The sequence below is a fragment of the Caenorhabditis elegans genome, chromosome I, assembly GCF_000002985.6.
Source record: "Caenorhabditis elegans chromosome I".
Lineage (NCBI taxonomy): Eukaryota > Metazoa > Nematoda > Chromadorea > Rhabditida > Rhabditidae > Caenorhabditis > Caenorhabditis elegans.
Genome location: NC_003279.8, coordinates 3,991,735 through 4,010,462, shown reverse-complemented (window position 1 = coordinate 4,010,462; position 18,728 = coordinate 3,991,735). Strand labels below are relative to the sequence as shown.

The following is an 18,728-nucleotide window of genomic DNA, read 5'->3' as shown; positions in this document are numbered from 1 at the left end:
TTTCTTGATTCGATTCCCAACGAATGAAGAAAAAAGAGCAAAATCAACGCTTCGCCGAGAATTTCGACTTCCGCCAACTTGCCTCTCTCATTTTTCCATCGAAAAAAGGTTTTCATGTGTTTTTTTTTTCGTTTGAAATATCACGAACTTCCCCCAAAGCTCATTGAGCATTATTAGAAAATTGTCTTAAATATTTGTTTTCCGTCGTCTTTCTCTTTCTTTCGACGGATCAAATTTCATAAATTTTCTGAGGACTTATTATTATTATTATACTTTGTTCGGTTGTAAAATTGTGATTCTTGAGTTTTCATTTTACTAGTTCTAATTCGAAAGCAATTATTTCAATTTCAAACTATTTTTCTTCCCCGATCCTCACGACCCGACTCTATCGGCTTACACCTCCTCCTCCTACTCCACGCACCTTTTTGTCTTTTTCTGCACATTTTTGACGTCTGTTGTATTTCTGTTGGTTCTTCTTGTACAGTCGTGTGACTCATAGGATCCCAAATGTTCTGCAGCGGCTTTCTCAGGTTTGTAAGAGCAACGTCTTCATTGTGCTTCTTCTCGATTATTTTAGTCCTCAATCAGCGTTTTCTTTTAGCAATTGTTAATTTTATTTACTACCACCATTTCCCCACTGCCTACTCATTTCTTTCCAAGATGGACGTCGTCGTCATCAACCAGAATTGCAATTGGTTTCGTCTCCCCGCGTGCGCGTTTTGTGGTGACTCACTCCGTTTATCTATTATCTTGCAAAAAAACATTGATTCATGCTGTAACACAACTATGGTAGGAATTTTGAAACGGAATCTGTTAGGTTGGGGGAAATACGGAGAACAACTTTGCAAATGAGATAGTCTGGGATTTTTTTTATATTGTTTTTATCATCTCTCAATGAAACATTTTCTTACTATGAGAAAAAAAATTTGCACCAATTTTTCATTTAATTTGCAAAGTTGATTAGCTACATAACTCGATAAATTGGTGTCCCCGTGGCAAGACCAATGCTCCTAAAAAATAGGCGGAAATTTGCATCTCAAAAGGTGATGTTACAACAGTGGAGAAACGATCAAAACATAACAACAATTTTCAAAAAAATTTGGAAAATTATTTATTTCGTCTTTCAAAAAATTATGTGAACACTAAGTTTTCGACTCGAAATATCATATTTTCCAAAATTGGTGTAATGTTTGGTCATTTTGCACCTTGGAAATGGTTTGCTCATCTAACTGGTTGGTTTCAACGTTCCGCATAAGTTAGTTTTTGATGTTTTGTAGGTTATTTCTTTGGCAGTGGAAAGTCGGGCTTATTTCCTTCTCGAGACATAAAGAAGAAGCAATTATCTCCCGGTGCTGCTCGCCAGACTTTGCTCTTTCTTCCTTCCCTTTTAAAGTTGTTCCGTGTTCGTTTCTTCTTTTTCGATATGTTTTCCTTCTTCCCTTTCTCTCGTAAAAATGGTACCCAATCGAATTATGACAGTCTCCTTCTATTTCTTCTTCTTCTTTCGAGCCCTCACCACACAAATGCACCGGGCACGGTGGCACAATTGAATCAACTCTTATGTTTTTCGTCGTTGAAGACACCCGTCCCTTCTCCACGTCTCGCACATACATCCATTTTCGGGGTGTCTCTTGATTCACTCTCTTACTCTCTCGGCCTGTATTATAAACATTTTTAGTGTGGTTAGGAGAAGAGACCAAATTGAAAGAGAGTCATTCCTTTCAAAAAAAGAGAACTTTCTTTGGCAAACATCAAAACATCAGCGGTTTTTGTTCATTTCAATTGAGTGCCTAAGTTATTGTCGAATAAAGAAGACGACATCTTCCGGAAGGACGACATATTCTGAAGACTCGGTGTGTGGTGAGAAGAGCAAATTAATCTGTGCGTGTGTGTGTGCTCCTCGGTGCCCACGCACTTCTTCATCTTCCTCTACTCATTTACCGCCACCACTAGCGCCAAAGAAAGTTTTGAAAAAATCTGAGGACCCCGCCTTGTTGTCTCAAATTGTTTTCGAATCGGTATAGCGGGGGTAGACGCCACTGTCACCTACAGAAATAAAAAAAGAAGAACAAGAAGGAGAAGAAGAAGACGTAAGAAAAAGGAGACGAAGAACAAGATTTTGTTCGCAAGCGTCGCGCCTGCGTCTCTCTAGCTACCAACTTTTTTCTGTCGTCATCGTCATCACGATCATCACGGTTTTTTGTTCAACCTTTTTCTCTCTCTCCCTACTGTTCGACCGCCATTATTGTTACTTTTTATTTGTTTGACCAACAATGCCGTGTGCTAATCTGATGCCACGGTGTAAGCAGGAGTTCAGGTATGTTTTATTTCTATAGAAACATCACGTCATTTTGGTAGGAGCATCTTAAAATTCCCTAGATTCCCTAAATTTCCGTAGGTGTTTCTATTAGTTTGATATTTGAAAGTGGAGTAGTGTAAGTAGGGGGAATGATTAAAAACCATTCCTACGGTGTTAAAACGACCAACGATCATAATAAAACTTTTCAAAAATTGTTAGAAAATTTTTGTTTCTAGTCAAAAATCGGAGAAAACTTTGAGCCACTTTTCGAATCATCTAAAACACTGTCGCATGTTCGAACCCCTACAACGTTGGAATATGAACATTTTTTACAATATCAGAACATAAAACTAGAAAAATAATTTTATTTTGATTGACGACTTCCAAAAAAAATTGAGCTTTCCCCGCTTTTTGACTCCAAATTTGACATTTTCCTATGTTTTTTTTGAAAAGTTTTATTATGATATTCGGTTAATTTATCATCATAGCAATGAATGTATGACATTACCCCACTTTAAAAATAATATTCAAATAGTCCCAATTATTCTCCAATCCTTTTCACTGTATTCCTGTAATTACCGTATGTTCCGACAATCTTGACATTGTCCGCTTCACGATACGCCGTAAAAGTACACATACTGATGACTTCCGTTTCGTGTTCCATGCTCAATTTTTGTCCTCTTTCTATCTTTATCGGATAGCAGCGCGAAATGTGTGTGTATTTTTTCTATTTTGTCAGGACTAGGGGGCTTCTTCGTCTTCTTGAGCTTCTGCCGCTGCTGCTGCATCGTCACTTTTTTCTCCTTCTTCTTTTTTTGTGTGTGCGAGAAAAATGGAGTCTCTTGGTTCTCCGGGAGAAACTTGAAAAAACGGGACCCTTTTTCCACTATTTTTCTCGCGCGTGCGCGACGGTGATGCCAGTCCACCACTACTCGGCTCCATCTTCCCATTTTTTGCTGCTGCTTCTGTTGTGTCGTCGGAAGCATTTAATGAAGTGGAGCTCTTTGGAAGAGCCCCTCTTTTTCTCCTTCATCGCCTTTTTCTTCTTGTTCTGAACCGCGGTGCTGAACCCTTCCCCAGAAGAGTCGTAAAACTGAAGACCCCCGACAAATGTCTTCCTTCTTCCCTTTTTCATTTTTTTGCCTTCCTTCGTCCTTGCTCTATTCATTTCCTCTGCTGTTCTTCTTCCCGTTTTCATATCCTTCATAGTTGAGACGTCGAGCTCATTTTTAATCCGCCGATCCTGATCCGTCTTTCTCCCTTCCCCGGCTCTCGGGCTCTACGGGCATGCACTTCGAGTTTTGCTCTCTAACTATACAGAATCAATAATTCCAACTGCAAATTGATCGTTTTCATTTTTCAGTGAAGAGAAAAAATAAATACAAATAAATGGAAAATAAAGAAAAGATCTATCGTAGAGATTTCCATTTTTCCTTCTTCTTCTTCTTCTCATCTTCTATTTAATTTGTGAAAAACCTTGTAGATCAAGCCCCTTATTTTGCAAAAAGTTGTGAGGAGGACCACCATCACTACTAAATATTTAGTTGATCTCAAAATGGCATAAATGGTGAATCATGAATCATTCATTCACCGGCACCCCACTCTCCCTCTCTTCGGAGTTTTTTTTTGCTCCAGCTTTTCGAAAAAAATGCTCCTCGGAGAAAAATAGAGAGAGAGAGGTGAAATTGATTGAGGGGTCCCGAGAAAAGCAAAAAGAAGTCAAGTAGAAGCAGAAAATAGGGAGAGGAGGGGAGGCGTAGGACGACGAGAAGTAAATAGGAGCAAAATGACGAATCGAGTTCATTTGAAAGTTTTCGAACTAATTTTTCCTCAAAGTTTTTTTCTTTTATAGTGTAGAGGAATTAGATGTGATCTCACTCGGACTGTGAAATTCGATTCCTAACACGTAAAGGAATTCCCCGTTTTTTTTTTCAAAGCGTTCCAATGCACCGGAAACTGGGGGAAACCTCAGTAACCACCACACCAGCTCCTCAGTCCTTGAATCCTGAATCTTGAATCCCACGTTTTCCTTCCTTCCGGTTTCCGAATCATATTCTGCTTCACTGAACTTGGAGGGGTCCGTGCTTGTTTTTTTTTCTGCTGCTTTCGTTACCTTTTGAACAAAGTAAAAAAGAGTTACTGTTTCAAAAGACGAACGCCTTCCCGTGTCCCATTACCAAAAAACAGTGAGAGACGCACGACGACGACGACTTCTCTCTCTTCTTTGTCTCTCTTCTTTTTCTACTTGCAAAGTTTTGTTGCCCTGCGGCGGCGGCAGCGGTGGCTTCATCGCTCGCTGTGCTGTTGGCTACTGGTGTGGAGTGGCTGCGAATGATGCGGAAAAGAAGAGAGGAAACCTAAAAAGAGGGAGAGAGAGAGAGAGACAGCGACAAAACTAGAGAGAAGGAGATGAAGCGGGCGGGCGAGCACACAGCTACCATATATGTATATTTATCTGAAAGGCTTGCTCCACACACACGCTTCACCCCAACCACCCTCTTCTGCTCTCCTCTCATCACTTTGTCGTATCCCACAACTAGCAGCGCGTCCCCCGTCCCTCCCGTTCAGTTCTTCTTTTTCTTCTTTTTCTTCTTTTTCTTCTCGTTGTCTTCTTGGTAAAGCTGCTGCTCTAATATCTGTTTGTGTGTGTGTGCTCCTTTCAGCTTCAGGCTCACCGCGCGCTTCTCCGCATCGATCCTTCTCTCCTGTCTCCGTGTCTCTTCCCCCATTTTCGATGCTTCTTTTTTTTTTGCATTCCTAATTCGTAGTATCGTGTTTCTCTTCTCTTCGTCGCTTCTTATTCGTTGTCGTCTTCCGTTTTTTTTTCCTTCACTCACCCCTCTTCATCTTTTATATTGTTTTGCTCTTTTCTTGATCCCACGGCAATTTTTTCGAGAGACATCTAATTGGCCGGATGTACTTGTTTGGAAAAGGAACTTTTTGACACTTTTCTGTAGTTGGCCAGATTTCAGACTTCAGACTTCAGACTTTAGGCCAATTTGGATCTTTCTGATTCGCATTGTAGCTCTCTCATAATTGTATGTTTCTGAAATTGTTTTTATTGTTGCTGTTTAAACATGCAAATTAAAAACCCACTTTATTTATGTCAAGAGTGTTCCAAAAAAGTGATTTTCGACACTGCCGAAACCCGAAATTTGCATATTCATCTCTCTCTCTCCCTCTCTCTCTCTCTTTTACTAGGCAGACCTTAACTTTGCTTTTTCGGTTTAAAAGGGAATTTCGAAAGAAAAAAAAGTTGGTTGAGTTTGGTTGGTGTTTTCGAAAAAACGAGGCCCTGAGTTGGACAGAAGGAGAAGAAGAAGATGGAAAAGAAGGGCTCATTCCAATTTGCTCCTCCTTATTCTTCTTCTTTTTCCTTTTTTTCGTTCCTTCTTATTCTCCTTCGCCGTGACGACGATTCGCCCCCACTTTTTCTCCTTTCTTCTCACTTTTTTTGTTGGGAATTTGGGTATTGCTCACTATCAGATTAGGAGAGACTAGTTTTTTTTTTCAAACTGAAAAAAGAAACCAACATTCTTATCAATTTTCATATTTTCAGACGAATCTTCGCCAACTCCAGCAAGGAGCGGGCCGCAGCAGCAAACTCGTCGTCGTCAAACAACAACAGCCCGGCAACGAGGCAGTCGACGTCTACATCATCTCCAGTCACTGCCAACGGACATGTGAGCTTTGAGTCGATTTTATTTTAAAAATTTTTGCGCACTAATTAGGAATCTAGACTTTACTTTTCATACGTAGACGTCTAAGGATGTAGACTTGCGCGTGGTATTTGAAGCATTACACACTAATCCAATGAATAATTTTTCACGCGCAAATTATGTTCCTATGGGGGTTTTTATACTCTGTTAACCCAAAAACTAGGGGTTTCAATTTGTCAATTTAAAGAAATTTTCGACATATCGATTTGAAGGCTCACGCCGTTTTTTCAAGTGGGTGTCGCCACAATCTCAGCGTCAATTGTATAGACTTCCTGATTTCGTGTAGACAGAAAATTTATTAAATTTAGTACCTAGTGCCACGTCCCCAGAAACCGACCTTAACTGAAAATTTCCAGACTACTGAATCGTCAACTTCTGCACCAATTGGAGTACTTTCATCTGGAGAACCAACATCATCGAACTCGATTCCATCTTCATCGACACCAACACATACCGTCCCGTCTTCAGTCCCCGCAACAGTCATTCCGATCGTTGTTGCAGAAGACGAGAAGGCCGAGGATTGCCTACCCCCACCGATGGAAAATATCACCATCAACAATAGCATCGACGAGAAGGACATGAACGAGGATTCGGTAGCAGCATCAGACGCCGTTGAGCCGGAAGTCGCTTTACCTGCAAAGGTGGAGAAGACGCCGGAAGAGACGGCTCGATTCAAGAGATCATATGTGCTGATGGAGCTCGTCGAGACTGAGCAGGATTATGTGAAAGACTTGACGTCGGTTGTCGAAGGCTATATTGGGAATTTGAACAAGATGGATCTTCCAGCTGATCTCGTCGGAAAGGACAAAATCATTTTCGCGAATATAGTCAATATTCTTGAGTTCCACAAAACAAACTTCCTGAAAGAGATTGAAAAGTGTTCCGAGAATTACGAAGCCGCCGGAGCCGCGTTTGTCAAGTACGAGAGACGGTTACACACTCTGTACGTGACGTACTGTCAAAACAAGCCAAAATCCGACTATCTTTTGGCGCAAGATGATTTTGAGGCATTCTTCGCAGACACAAAAGCAAAATTAGGACACAAGGTAGCGCTGTGCGACTTGCTTATCAAGCCGGTGCAGCGAATCATGAAATATCAATTGTTGCTCAAGGATATTCTCAAGTTCACCGAACGAGCAAAGGATAAGACCGATACGCTTAAGAAAGCGTTACAGGTGAGATTTCTGTACTTGTTTTTCAAAAACTAACTTAAAGTAGTAGCTGGCTGCCAATTCTGCATTTGAGAATTTTTGATCTTGAATTAAATTGTTTAATAAAAATCCTATTTTTTCCAGGTGATGCATGTTGTTCCAAAAGCCTGTGATGACATGATGCAAGTCGGTCGTCTGCAAAACTTTGACAAAAGTCTCTCAGCTCAAGGCAAACTTATTCATCAGGGAACACTGCAGATCAGTGAATCGATAGCCGGAAACGTACAAAAACCGAAAGATCGACGAATTTTCTTGTTTGAGCAGTCGGCGATCATCGCAGATCACATTCCGCCGAAGAAGGAGTTCGGAAATCCCACGTACATTTTTAAGAGTCAATTTATGGTAAGGAAAACATATAGAATCACGACGAATGTATAAACTAATCTAAAAAACATTTACAGGTAAACAAAATGGTGTTCGAGCCAAATGTGCCGGATGATCCGCTTCGATTCGTCATCAAGAGCTCCGATCCAACACAGCCGACAAGCTTCATTGCGAATGCACAATCACAAGAGGAGAAGGACGAATGGAATCGCAAAATGAGCGAGCTACTCGATCAACAAAAACGATTGCTCGCAGCTCTTGTGGATCCGAGACGATACAACGATATGTCCAGCGGAATGGGAGATCTGAGTTTGTGAGTGGTTGTGACTTATAGGAGAAGAGAGAAGATTTAGTAGAAGTAGGAACTTTTCTCAAGATGCTAAAATAAAATTCAATTTCAGAGGTGCCCCTGGAGGTGACAGGAGAGGCGCTCCATCATCAGCAAACAGATCAGCAGCATCATCATCGAAAAAGCCAGCAGAATCTCCGAAAAAAGAGGGAAAATCAAAATCGTCGCTGTTCTCGTTTGGAAAGAAACCGGCGAAATCGCCGACCTCTCCGCCACCGGTTGGAAAATGAGTGGAGATATTTGTTGTATTGAACTAATATCCCTTTGCTCTAACTTCCTAATACCGTTTTTGCTGTCGTTTTTTTATGTTTTCATTTTCATGTCAGTCCTCTTGTGCTAGTCCTTTAAATTTATCTCTCTTCTTCAAACCATCTCTCATGTTGAGCTTTTTTGCAGGTCGTTTTTATTTTAGATTTATATATTTGTCTTGTCTACTACAAATACACTAACAACATCCTTGAACCCAGTCCTCTTGAAATTTCTATCTTTTTTACGGGTATCGAAATTTCCTCATCTAACAAAACAACTAGGTGTCTCCCTATGTATAATTCCTCCCCCTCTTGTCCATTATGTTTCTCTCTCCCTCTCTCTCTCTCTCTCTCTCTCTCAACTCTCGGACCCATTCTCCCTTTCTCCCACAGAGCCCAGTGATGTGTATATGCAAATTATATCTGGAATTTTTTGAGCTATTTTATCTCTCCTTCCCCTCTCTCTCTCGCACGCGCATTTCTACGATTCTCTTGACACTGTCCATAATATTTTTTGTTGTTGCAAACCTTCATAATACAATCACGGAAATTGCAATTTTTGTTTCAAATTTTGCTCTGTTTTTTTTTCGTTTTCTTTTTTTTTTGTCATTCTCCTCCCCCCACAATCTTTATTTCTCATCACAACAACACAGTATGTTTTCGTGTATTTTGATTGAATAAATTTCTTTTGCTTGAAGTGGGCAACATTGTAGAAAAGAAGTTGATGAATAAACACGGGGTGCTGTGCGGTGCCCAACAAACTCAACACGTTTTTTTATGAAAAAAAACACAAAATGAGCAAATTTACAGTTGGACGCGGCTGCAGCCGGCAAATTCCAGAAGGTTGCTGATGATCAAGTAAATCTAGAGACGGATGAAAAGGTGATATACAAGATAGATGGGCTAATGCTTTCTGAAAATAAAAATCGTTAAAGAATACTGGATTTTCTAGGCTGCCAGTTTTTAATTTAAGTAATAAATATACAAAATATCATTAAAAATCACGAGAGTCGTTCAAACGGGCTGAATCACAAAATATGCTACAGTAGCCTGACCCATGTATTTGTTTTCCAAATTACAAACCAAAGTATTCAAAATGCACTGTAGTGGGTCTTGCCAAGAAAAATATATTCTTTTTGATGCTCAGTTGTCTCTGGTATTTTGTTTTGTGTTAAACATTTTAATTAATTGAAAAAAGCATTGTAGTTTTAGGCATGGGCACTCTAACTGAAACAGCGTCAAATTTTTTGCAATTCGCTGAAAAATGATCCAGGGAGACGTCTTCTTTAACATTTGACAATTACCAATAGTTTTGTTATTTTGAGATAAATATTAAACTAGTCCTGCTTTTGAGACAATTTTTCAGAATCCGTTATAGTCAATTCTCGAAACTCTATTTCTTCTGAAACTTTAATGGTAATGGTGTTACTTGATGTTATTGAATTCAAAAGCTGTGCTAGTTTAAAATACTTCAGTTCTTTCCAATTAATCAAAACTCAAAAATTACAGGTTAAAGTGCTAGATGTGAAAAATGGATATGCAAGTGTGAAGAAAGCCGACGGTACTGTTGGGAAGTGTCCCAGCTACTTTTTGACAATGTCAGACATACCAGGAACAAATTTTGCGGAACAAATTCAGTAAGATTAGAATGTTATGGATTCATACGTAAAATTAATATAAATTTCGGCAATAATCCACTTGATAACTTCCACAATACGGTTGAACTTAATTACAGGTTTTAGTTATTAAAGGTTAAATCCTTTGATTCAGATATCGTCGAGAATGGCAACGTAGAGTGGATGAGACGGACGTTGAATACGGTCCTAGTGCATTTGATACTGCCACGTCATCAACGGACAATTTTGACGTTCTTCTGGAGTTGACGACATGTGAGAGACCAGTTGTGGTTGAGGATATGAAAGATATTGAAGTTGTCGAGGGAAATGATGTTGAAATGTGTCCGATTATTTCTTCGCGTGAGTTATGGTTTTAAAAAATTCAAAAAATTTACAAATCTTAATTTTGGCACAATGATTCTACTTTTAAATTAAAAAATTGATTTATAGAGTTTTCTAAAAACCTCAAAATTTCCAATTTATCAATCAAAAAGTATCTTTTTAATTTAATAAAGTTAAATTATCATACCAAAATAAATCGTTTTATAGAATTTCCGTCCAATATTTTCAAAATATAGCAAGCAATTTTTTCAAGGAACGGTTTTTATTAAGTTTTTCTTCGAAAAAATTCCTTAAAATAAATTTGACAAAGTGAAAGTGGCAATTTTCCTAATTTCAGATACAGACTTCACCGTAATATGGCATGGACCAGCGGTTGACTCAAAACGAGCTAGAATCCAGGTATTCAATTTCTTGAGACATTCAAATGACTCCAGAATTAATTTCAGACAAATCAACTGAACAGTCGACTTTTGATTAAACACGTAAAAAAGTGTGATGCCGGTGCTTATTCAGTAATAGCAAAAAACTCATTTGGAGTGACGTCCACTGTCGCATTTCTCAGTGTTATTTCAATTCCAGGTAGAAATGCTTTTATTTTTAAATAATATTTTTAAATTTTTAAATAATCTAAGAACTAAACAACTAAACAGTTTCCATTTTCAGATCCTCCAACCGATTTTACCGTGAAAATAAGCGGTGATCATGAGGTTCGCCTAAAATGGAAAGCGGAATCAGGCTTGAAGTACTGCATTGAGTACCGTATTTTGGGTAGGTAGCAATTTGATATTTTCAAGATTGTAAGTTTCCACTCAAATCTTTGTTGACTTTTAGACGACTCATCTCCAGAAAATTGGCTAATCGCGTCGACGAACATTGAGAAAACACATGTTTCACTGCGAAATTTTGCTCGAAACAGTTATTCATTCCGAGTTTTTGCATATAATCAACGGGTCAGGAGTGCACCATCACAGTGTATTTGTATCTGTTTTGATGGAACGGAAATGTGATTTTTTTAAATATAATAAACCGTTGATATAATAAAATAATTTTTGATACAATAATTAGTTCGATTAAAAATTTTTTCAGAGAGAATCACACTTGTCGAGAGTCCAACTTCCAAATTTCAAAATTAATATACAGTACTTAGATTTACGAGACCTCGAATCCCTTAATTCATTTTAGGTAGCCTGTTTCTGAACAGAACTAGAGTACCCCTAGATCCTGCCATATCATAAACTTAGTCAATTACAGTATTCTTATTGTTTCAGTTGTCCTACCGTACCACTAGAGCTACAGTAATACTCGTGTAACCGTATCTTCACCATGTTTCTACTGTAATTCTCTCATTCCATTTCTAGGCAATACTAACGTACCTTGATCTACTTCTTGAAACTGATAGCTACCGTACCACACGTCTTACCGTACCACTACAGTACGATTATATCATAGCTTTATTTCTACCAAGCTACAGTACTCTTACAATACACAGTAGTCCTACCACTGTACCATCATTTTGTTTCTACAATAATATTACAATAATCTTTCTGAACCGATCGCGGTCAGGGCTGGGATTTTTTCGAAATTCCATTTTCGAAAACGAAAACGAAAATTTTCGTTTTAAAACACGAAAACGAAATGGGCACAAACTGTACTTACGGTTTTTAGACCATATGTTGCCTCAAAAGCTTTTTTGTTGGCAAATACTTGTTTAATTCTCTCTCATTGACTTACTTTGCTCATTAACTCACTTTTTCAAAAAAGATGCATATGTAAATAATATGATAGGACGTTTCTTTGTTCAGAGCTCCAAAGAATGTTGGGCTGGCTTACCGAAAGTATTGAATTTGGCTAGAATTTTATTCAAGCAGGAAATACAACTTTTTTCTGCAATATCTAATAGTAAGAAATTTTTGATGATACTTGAAAATTTTTGTTTTTTTTTTGTTTTGAAAACAATTTCCGATGTCGAAATTTTTTCAAACTTTTTATTCGAAAACTTTTCACAAGTTACCATATATTCTTTATTAGTGCTGCATCTCCAGTAGAACTGCAGTCTCTAATAGTGCTGGATTCGAAAAGCGCCTGGAAATTAGTGTTACATGCAGCACTGATAGAGAATATACGGTAATCAGATATTAGTCAAAAAGTGCATAATTAGTTATTTCTTCAATTAAAATGTTCAAAACACGATTTCAGATTAAAAATTGAGCTACAGTAGAATCCTTATTTTCGAAAAAGGCATTAAGTTCTACATCCTATATATAACTCAGCGGAAAAAAAGTATGTTTTAATGACCAATTAACAAATCGTTTGAACAAGGAAACGTCCTGTCATAAAATGAATGAATCTATTTTGACGTAAAAGAGTCGTTTAATTTTTATCCAAAACTGAGAACTGTTGCATTTTTTGTTCTTAAAGTTGATCTTCAGTAATAAGTTTGAGGAGAAAATAATTGATTTTTCAATACTATCCACACCGGAGAGCAAAATTTCGGCGATAGTTCCAAAAAAAAATGAGAAAAAAAACAAAGTTTAAATAAAGTCGTTCTATTTTCGTTTTTCGAACACTTTCGAAAACGAAAACGAAAAAATTCGTTTTCGTCAAAACCCCGAAAATAACGAAAAAACGAAAACGCGAAAACGAAAAAGTCCCAGCCCTGATCGCGGTATCGTACAACAGTACTCACCGTAACTTGGCCTTTCAGTACATTTAATGGACTATGCTTCTACAACTTTCCATATCACTACAGTACTTTTACTGTACCAGATGTTCTATTATTCTGAAACCAGCACTTGACCGCGCCTACGGAGCGGGCACCCACTGGTGACATTCAAAATACTTGACACACATACCTTCAATCACTCAAAAATTTCTCATCATGAAAAAACGTAATCTTACAGTATCATTACAGTACTTTCACATTATCCCCCATGAACTCCCAAACCAATATCTCACCTGAAGCTCAGAAGGGGATGTTTTGCAAAATACAGTGTCCCTACCGTGTGCCAACAGTACCCCCCCCCCCCCCCCCACAGTAACACTACAGTACCTTGACATTATTCTCCACTAACTCCTATATCAACACCTCTTCAAAATGTTTTCAATAAATTGAAGTTTGAATTACCGGCAAAATGTTTTGGAAAAATTAAAATTTTGAATTCCCGCAAAAGTGATTTCAATAAATTAAAATTTGAATTCCCGCCAAAATGTTTTCGGAAAGTGTCGAGTGGTTTATCGCGTACCTCGATCGATGTCGGGTGCGCATTCATCATAAGTAGCCTCAAAATTTTCTCTATTAAATTTTTGCGCTGAATGTTGTGACGTCACCCGTGACGTCAGAGACAAACGGAATAGCGCTTTATATATAGTAATGATAATTTACAAAAAATAGCAAAACATTTTATAAATTACCAGATATTTATTAAAGAGGTGTTATTCATTTTAAAAAATTAACCAGAAAAGTAGGTGAACACATCGGTGAAATCACATGAAGATGCAAACATGAGAAGAAAAGAAAAAGCAAGAAATCGGACGGAGACCGCATTTTTGAATGGAATCGATGGATTATGGGAAGTGCAAAGTTTCAACCGTAGTACGGATTATTAATGTTTTGTGATTAAAAAAGGATTATAACTAGGAGCATATACGAGAAGATCGGATGGGACATGTAACAGGGAGACTTAGAGATTTTGGTTTGATATTGCAAAAGCCACGATAAGGATTAAAGAATCACAATGAGAAACCGTATTTCTGATTAAAAGGATAAAAGGATAAGAAGTTGCAAATATCTTTTGGAAAGAGGAATGCAATGGGAATTAAATCACCTGAAACAGTTTCAGAAGCCGTAACATAATTAGGTATGTGACTATCAAAATTTGAGAGAATGAAAATAAGCCGTTTGTGTATAGTAACCGAGTAGTAAAGGAAAGGAGATCGGGATATTGTTCAGAATTTACAAGTTTGAGGTCCATGGTCCAAAGTCCACCGGGCTGAGACGTTCGGTGATAGATGGCGAACGGCTCGACTTTTGGTTGAGGATTAATTCGATCGTCTTCCAGCTGTTCTTCTCCTCATTTGAAGTGACCGATGTGGTTGGAGACTCCAAGGAATATGAACGAGTTGATGGATATGGTTGGAAGGTTGGAAGTGGAGTGGTCAAGGTAAGATCCAGTTGAAGTGGAGAAATTTGCGATGGGATTGGAGTGCTATTGTCCCATTCGCCAATGTTATCAAAGACATCCTGCTGAGCAGATTGATAGTGCACAGGCTGCTCCGGTTGGTAGAATGGAGGTGGGTTCTGATAGTACTGATGTTGACGGGCTTGATACTGGTTCTGCTGGTATTGCTGATGCTGTTGTCGACTCTGCTTCTGCTCAGAATTCCAATGACCCATAGTACTGAACACATCATTCTTCTCATCAATCGCCTCAAATGGTTTGACTTCATATGGATGATGGTAGTTTCTTGGGGGTCCTGCAACCTTTCCAACATCTGCCCAAGACTTTGGCTGTTGGGTGCTCATTGGAAGAAATGGTTCTGGAGAGTTCTTCCATGGGTTTGACTGGACTTTGAAGGCTGTCTCCGCTGGATATTGTCTCGTGAATTGGCCAATATGCATTCGATGAGCCATTTGATGGACTGGGGATCTGGAATAATTCAGAAGTTGAGGAAAATTTTGAAAAGGAAAGATAAAAGATTGAAACGTTGAAAATAACTCCGTAGAACAATGAAGAAATTGAATTGAGAAATTTAGTTTCAGAAATGTTGCAAGAGATTGCCTAATGGAGATAGCAATAAAGAATGTATATTCAGTGTTATTGATCGGTATTTCATGTTATTTCGATCGATAATATTTATACATTATGTGGCAAGACGAAGTGTGTAATTCCGAGCGGAAAAAATCCAGCCAAATAATGCAAGAATTTCTAAACATTTCCGACCGAAATTAAAGAACTGTGAGGGTAGACAAGAAGGTAGGCATGAGGCAGGCAAGTGGATGGGAAGGAGGCATGCATATAGACATGATCATAGGCCAAATGCTGAAATGCAGATAGGCAGGCAGGCAGGCATGAAGGCGAACCTACCTATCATGACAGTCATAAAAAGACTATTAGGAACAAGAAGAGCTCAACAGCATTCACGTGAAATTTTGTCACAGATCAACAGATGAACAAATGTAAATTTAACCAGGAGCTCGAGAACTCTAGTGAGTACCTAGGGTGCCTAGAAAATCTCTTCAAAAAATATAATGAAAAGAATCTGGACGTAACCCTGAGCAATGTTATGACGCAATTAAAAATTATTTGAATTATTATGAAACCAAGGAGGTTGCTAGATCAATGGGAAGCATCAAAACTTTTAAAGAATATTGTTTAATTTTATTATTATAGAATAATTTGTATTTAATAGAATTTGAAGATGAAAGTAGTTTTTAAAAAACGTAACGTAATAGTATAATATCAGGATAAAAGAAGAGAGGTCAAGGAAGAAATTACGCAAGAACGGGGAGAGCTACTGAAGAAGATGACAAAGAGCGAGATAAGAGTAGGTCTCCTGCTGCTGAGGCAACCTGACCTGCACACACACCATCTTCTTCTTCTTCCCCTTTATGCGCATTACCTGCTTCCTCTGGCCCCGCCTACTTATCGCCTGTTGTGTGCTCATTTGGCCTGCGTCACTTGCACTCTCTCTCACTCTTCCCCCACATACACAACAACAATCTCTGAAACAGATAGAGAGTGGTGGGAGGAGAAATATAATTGGCGAGATGGAGACGCAGATAAATGTCAAGTGGAATGTGACATTTTATGATTAGGGGGTTGAGGTGATTGCAGCAGTGGGAAATAGACGGTCACTGGGACCCTGTTTGTGATGGCTGGAATTTTAACTGGAATTAGAGGTTTTGAAGTAGTCGGGAAATGCACCTGAAATTTCTGAAAAAACGAAAACCCGTGCAGTTAAATTTGAAAAAAATGTAGCTCCCTGAGATATTTGTTTTGCGAATTACAGTTCGTAAAATATTGCTAATTTTAATTTTTTATAAAACTTCATTTGTTTTTTTACACCTGGTTTTATGTCTTCCACGTAGGCACAACTATGCCTGCGTTCCTTAACGGGACCTGCACTTGCCTGATGCCTACATCATTCATTACTGGCTATTTTTAATTTTTTGCAAATTGATTAACAAACAGTTTGACATGCAGGCAGGCCTACGGCAGGCACATATGGTTAGAAACGAACCTAATTGCCACAAAAGCCCTGGAACAAAGTTTAAGAAAAATTTATTTGTAAACGAAACGTTTCAAAATTTTGGATGTTATCTTAAAATTGAAAAACAAAGATCAAAGATTTTAAGTTTATAAAAACCAAAATCAGAAAATGTATTTTATAATCCTAGGCATAGTTTTTTTTGTTGAAATTCTAGGAGTTTTATCAGAAAACGTTTTCACCACGGCCGCGTAAAATTTTGGAAGCTTTTCAGTTTGCTATCTCCAGGCCAATTCCTCTCTAGTCACTTTCAAATCTAGCCTATGAGAGATAGCAGCTCTCAAATTATGGGTGGATTAATATTCAATGTGCAACACTGGCAGGTGGTGAGAGCATTGCTTTCTCACCCCGTTAATTATACTTTCTATAAAAGAAGGTGAGAGCATTTGGGAAAAGGGTGGGGAGATATAGACAGATTGAAGACGGAGAGAAAGAGAACAAGATGAGCTGTTGCGGATGTGGAAGAAGAGAAAAACGAAGGTGTTTGTCTATGGGTAGAATGTGTGAAAAGGAATCGAAGAGCACGGCTGATGGATTAAATGTGCCATGTAGAATTTTCGGGTTTTGAATGGATAAGATTTTTTTAATACCAAAAAGAATAATGGAGTGACTCAAAATACGATTTTTTGTTGTCAGTCATTCTAATTAGGAATTAGGAAATGCTAAATACTTTAAAAGCGTTTGAACATTTAATTTTTAAATTTTAATTGAAAGGATGTTTTAAATGCATTACTGAAAAAATAGCTGTGGTGGAGCATTTTTAAAAGGGTAAATTTCAATCTGAAAATTTTCAGGCTATATTTTAGCTAATTTCGAAAAGCGATTCCTGTAGACTTTCGGTAACATTATATAATAGAAATTTGAAAAATTTGTAATTTTTTTAAAGCAAATTTTTGATTGTTTTCCACTAAAAAAATCCAAAAAGCTTCCATTACGGTTAGAAACGCTTGCAATTTTTAAAAGTCTTCAAAAAATCCATTTTTGCAGTTTTACGATCCTCGAAAGCAGTAAAAAATTGAATGGAAAAATTATTTTTAATTTTTCAACACATTTCTCCTGTTTCAAAATTGTTGAAACTATTTTTTAAATAATTTTGTTAGTAGTTTAAATATTTAAATATTTAAAAATTGGGGTTCTCGAATTCGAAATTTGGTAGAAACTTGAAAATATCGCCTGTAGGAGAGATAATGAAGAAGAATAATTCCCCTTAATTGGGGGTCCATTTGTGACCCCCTTGTTTATTACGATCTCTAGTAACTTGGCACACTGCCAATAATAATCTCCATCCCTCCATCCCGCCATTCTGTTCATTACATCACAGATCCCTTCTGTTGGACAGATCTTAAAACGTTTATGGCCCAGAGAGCACTATAAAATATTTTACGACGTGGCAGAAGATCATCTAAAATCAAATTCCATAGAAACAGAGATTCCTGAAAGTTTTTGGCTGGAAATAACAGGAAACATATATTTAATGGAAAAGAAGAATGGAAACAAACAGTGAAGGACACAATTATATGGGGCAATGGCTGGAAACGGAGGCAAAAATGATGATGCGAGAGGTGAAAAAGAGAAGAGAGTTGAGAGAAAAATAAAAGTGAAACATTGGGGGAAAGGACGATTGTTGCTCCTATCTCTCCTATCATTCTATATATAGAGAAGTATTGTTTCACAATATTCACAACCGAAAATGAACTTTTCAACAAAGTTTTCGAGTTATTTTAGACTACAGAGGCATTTAACTGTAAAATGTATAATTTTTTAAGGGGGAGTAGAGCCAGTGGGAAATGATTAAAAACCAAGCCTATGGCGTTAAAATGACCAAATATATCATAATAAAAAAATTCAAAAAAGTTCTGGAATTTTTTGTTGAAAACGCAGTTTTCATCAATTTTTTGGAAGTTGTTGATCAAAAAAAGTTTTTTTCCAGTTTTATGTTTAAATAATGTTTAAAAATATTCACATTCCAACACTTTTAGAGATCGAACAGAAACATTTTAAAAGTTTCAATACTTTCAGGCAAGGTTTTGGTAAAATGCCAGTTTTCCGAAAAATTTTACAACCTACAAAAAAACTTTTTCGAAAAGATTTTTAAAGGAGATATTCGGTCATATTGAACTATGATTAGAAGTGTTTTTGAAAAACTACACTGGCCATGAAATACATTAATCGTCTCTAGATTTTCTGATTTTTAACTGTAATTTTATATTTTTAACCAGCCGTGGACCGCACCTTCGGCGCGGCCCCCGACTTCTGGGGCTGAAAATTAATTTTTTATGAAACTACCGTAACCCTACAGTATTCCTACCGTACCACTATTGTACCACTACAGTACCCCGACTATATCCCTACA

The 18,728-nt window shown here is 37.7% G+C and overlaps 3 protein-coding genes across 10 annotated transcripts in view; 1 reads left to right on the top strand and 2 right to left on the bottom strand.

Annotated features, from left to right (window-relative positions):
- Positions 1 to 11,163, top strand: part of unc-73 — a gene marked incomplete at both ends in the record, with an annotated part of 32,440 nt that extends 21,277 nt beyond the window's left edge. For 2 of the 8 annotated variants that reach the window (NM_001026325.2, NM_001375256.3), the window contains 12 exons: positions 5,859 to 5,982; positions 6,375 to 7,193; positions 7,314 to 7,571; positions 7,631 to 7,866; positions 7,955 to 8,120; positions 8,961 to 9,032; positions 9,660 to 9,787; positions 9,921 to 10,126; positions 10,446 to 10,507; positions 10,555 to 10,687; positions 10,772 to 10,876; positions 10,940 to 11,163. In NM_001026325.2, coding sequence (NP_001021496.1) covers positions 5,859 to 5,982; positions 6,375 to 7,193; positions 7,314 to 7,571; positions 7,631 to 7,866; positions 7,955 to 8,120; positions 8,961 to 9,032; positions 9,660 to 9,787; positions 9,921 to 10,126; positions 10,446 to 10,507; positions 10,555 to 10,687; positions 10,772 to 10,876; positions 10,940 to 11,115 — 2,485 coding nt within the window. Of the gene's footprint in view, positions 1 to 2,222; positions 2,318 to 5,858; positions 5,983 to 6,374; positions 7,194 to 7,313; positions 7,572 to 7,630; positions 7,912 to 7,954; positions 8,852 to 8,960; positions 9,033 to 9,659; positions 9,788 to 9,920; positions 10,127 to 10,445; positions 10,508 to 10,554; positions 10,688 to 10,771; positions 10,877 to 10,939 lie in introns of those variants that run through there. The other 6 variants (NM_001262584.2, NM_001026329.7, NM_001026327.4 and 3 more) reach the window with 5 other exon arrangements.
- On the bottom strand, positions 4,444 to 5,028 carry F55C7.2 (uncharacterized protein; the record flags this gene model as incomplete). The annotated part of the gene is made up of 2 exons (NM_058887.1): positions 4,444 to 4,656; positions 4,975 to 5,028. The coding sequence occupies 2 exons, from the start codon at positions 5,026 to 5,028 to the stop codon at positions 4,444 to 4,446; spliced, it is 267 nt and encodes an 88-aa protein (NP_491288.1).
- Positions 11,164 to 14,060: 2,897 nt separating the features above from the next.
- Positions 14,061 to 14,738, bottom strand: F28H1.1 (uncharacterized protein; the record flags this gene model as incomplete). The annotated part of the gene is made up of 1 exon (NM_058882.7): positions 14,061 to 14,738. The coding sequence occupies one exon, from the start codon at positions 14,736 to 14,738 to the stop codon at positions 14,061 to 14,063; it is 678 nt and encodes a 225-aa protein (NP_491283.2).
- Between the last annotated feature and the right edge of the window lie 3,990 nt (positions 14,739 to 18,728).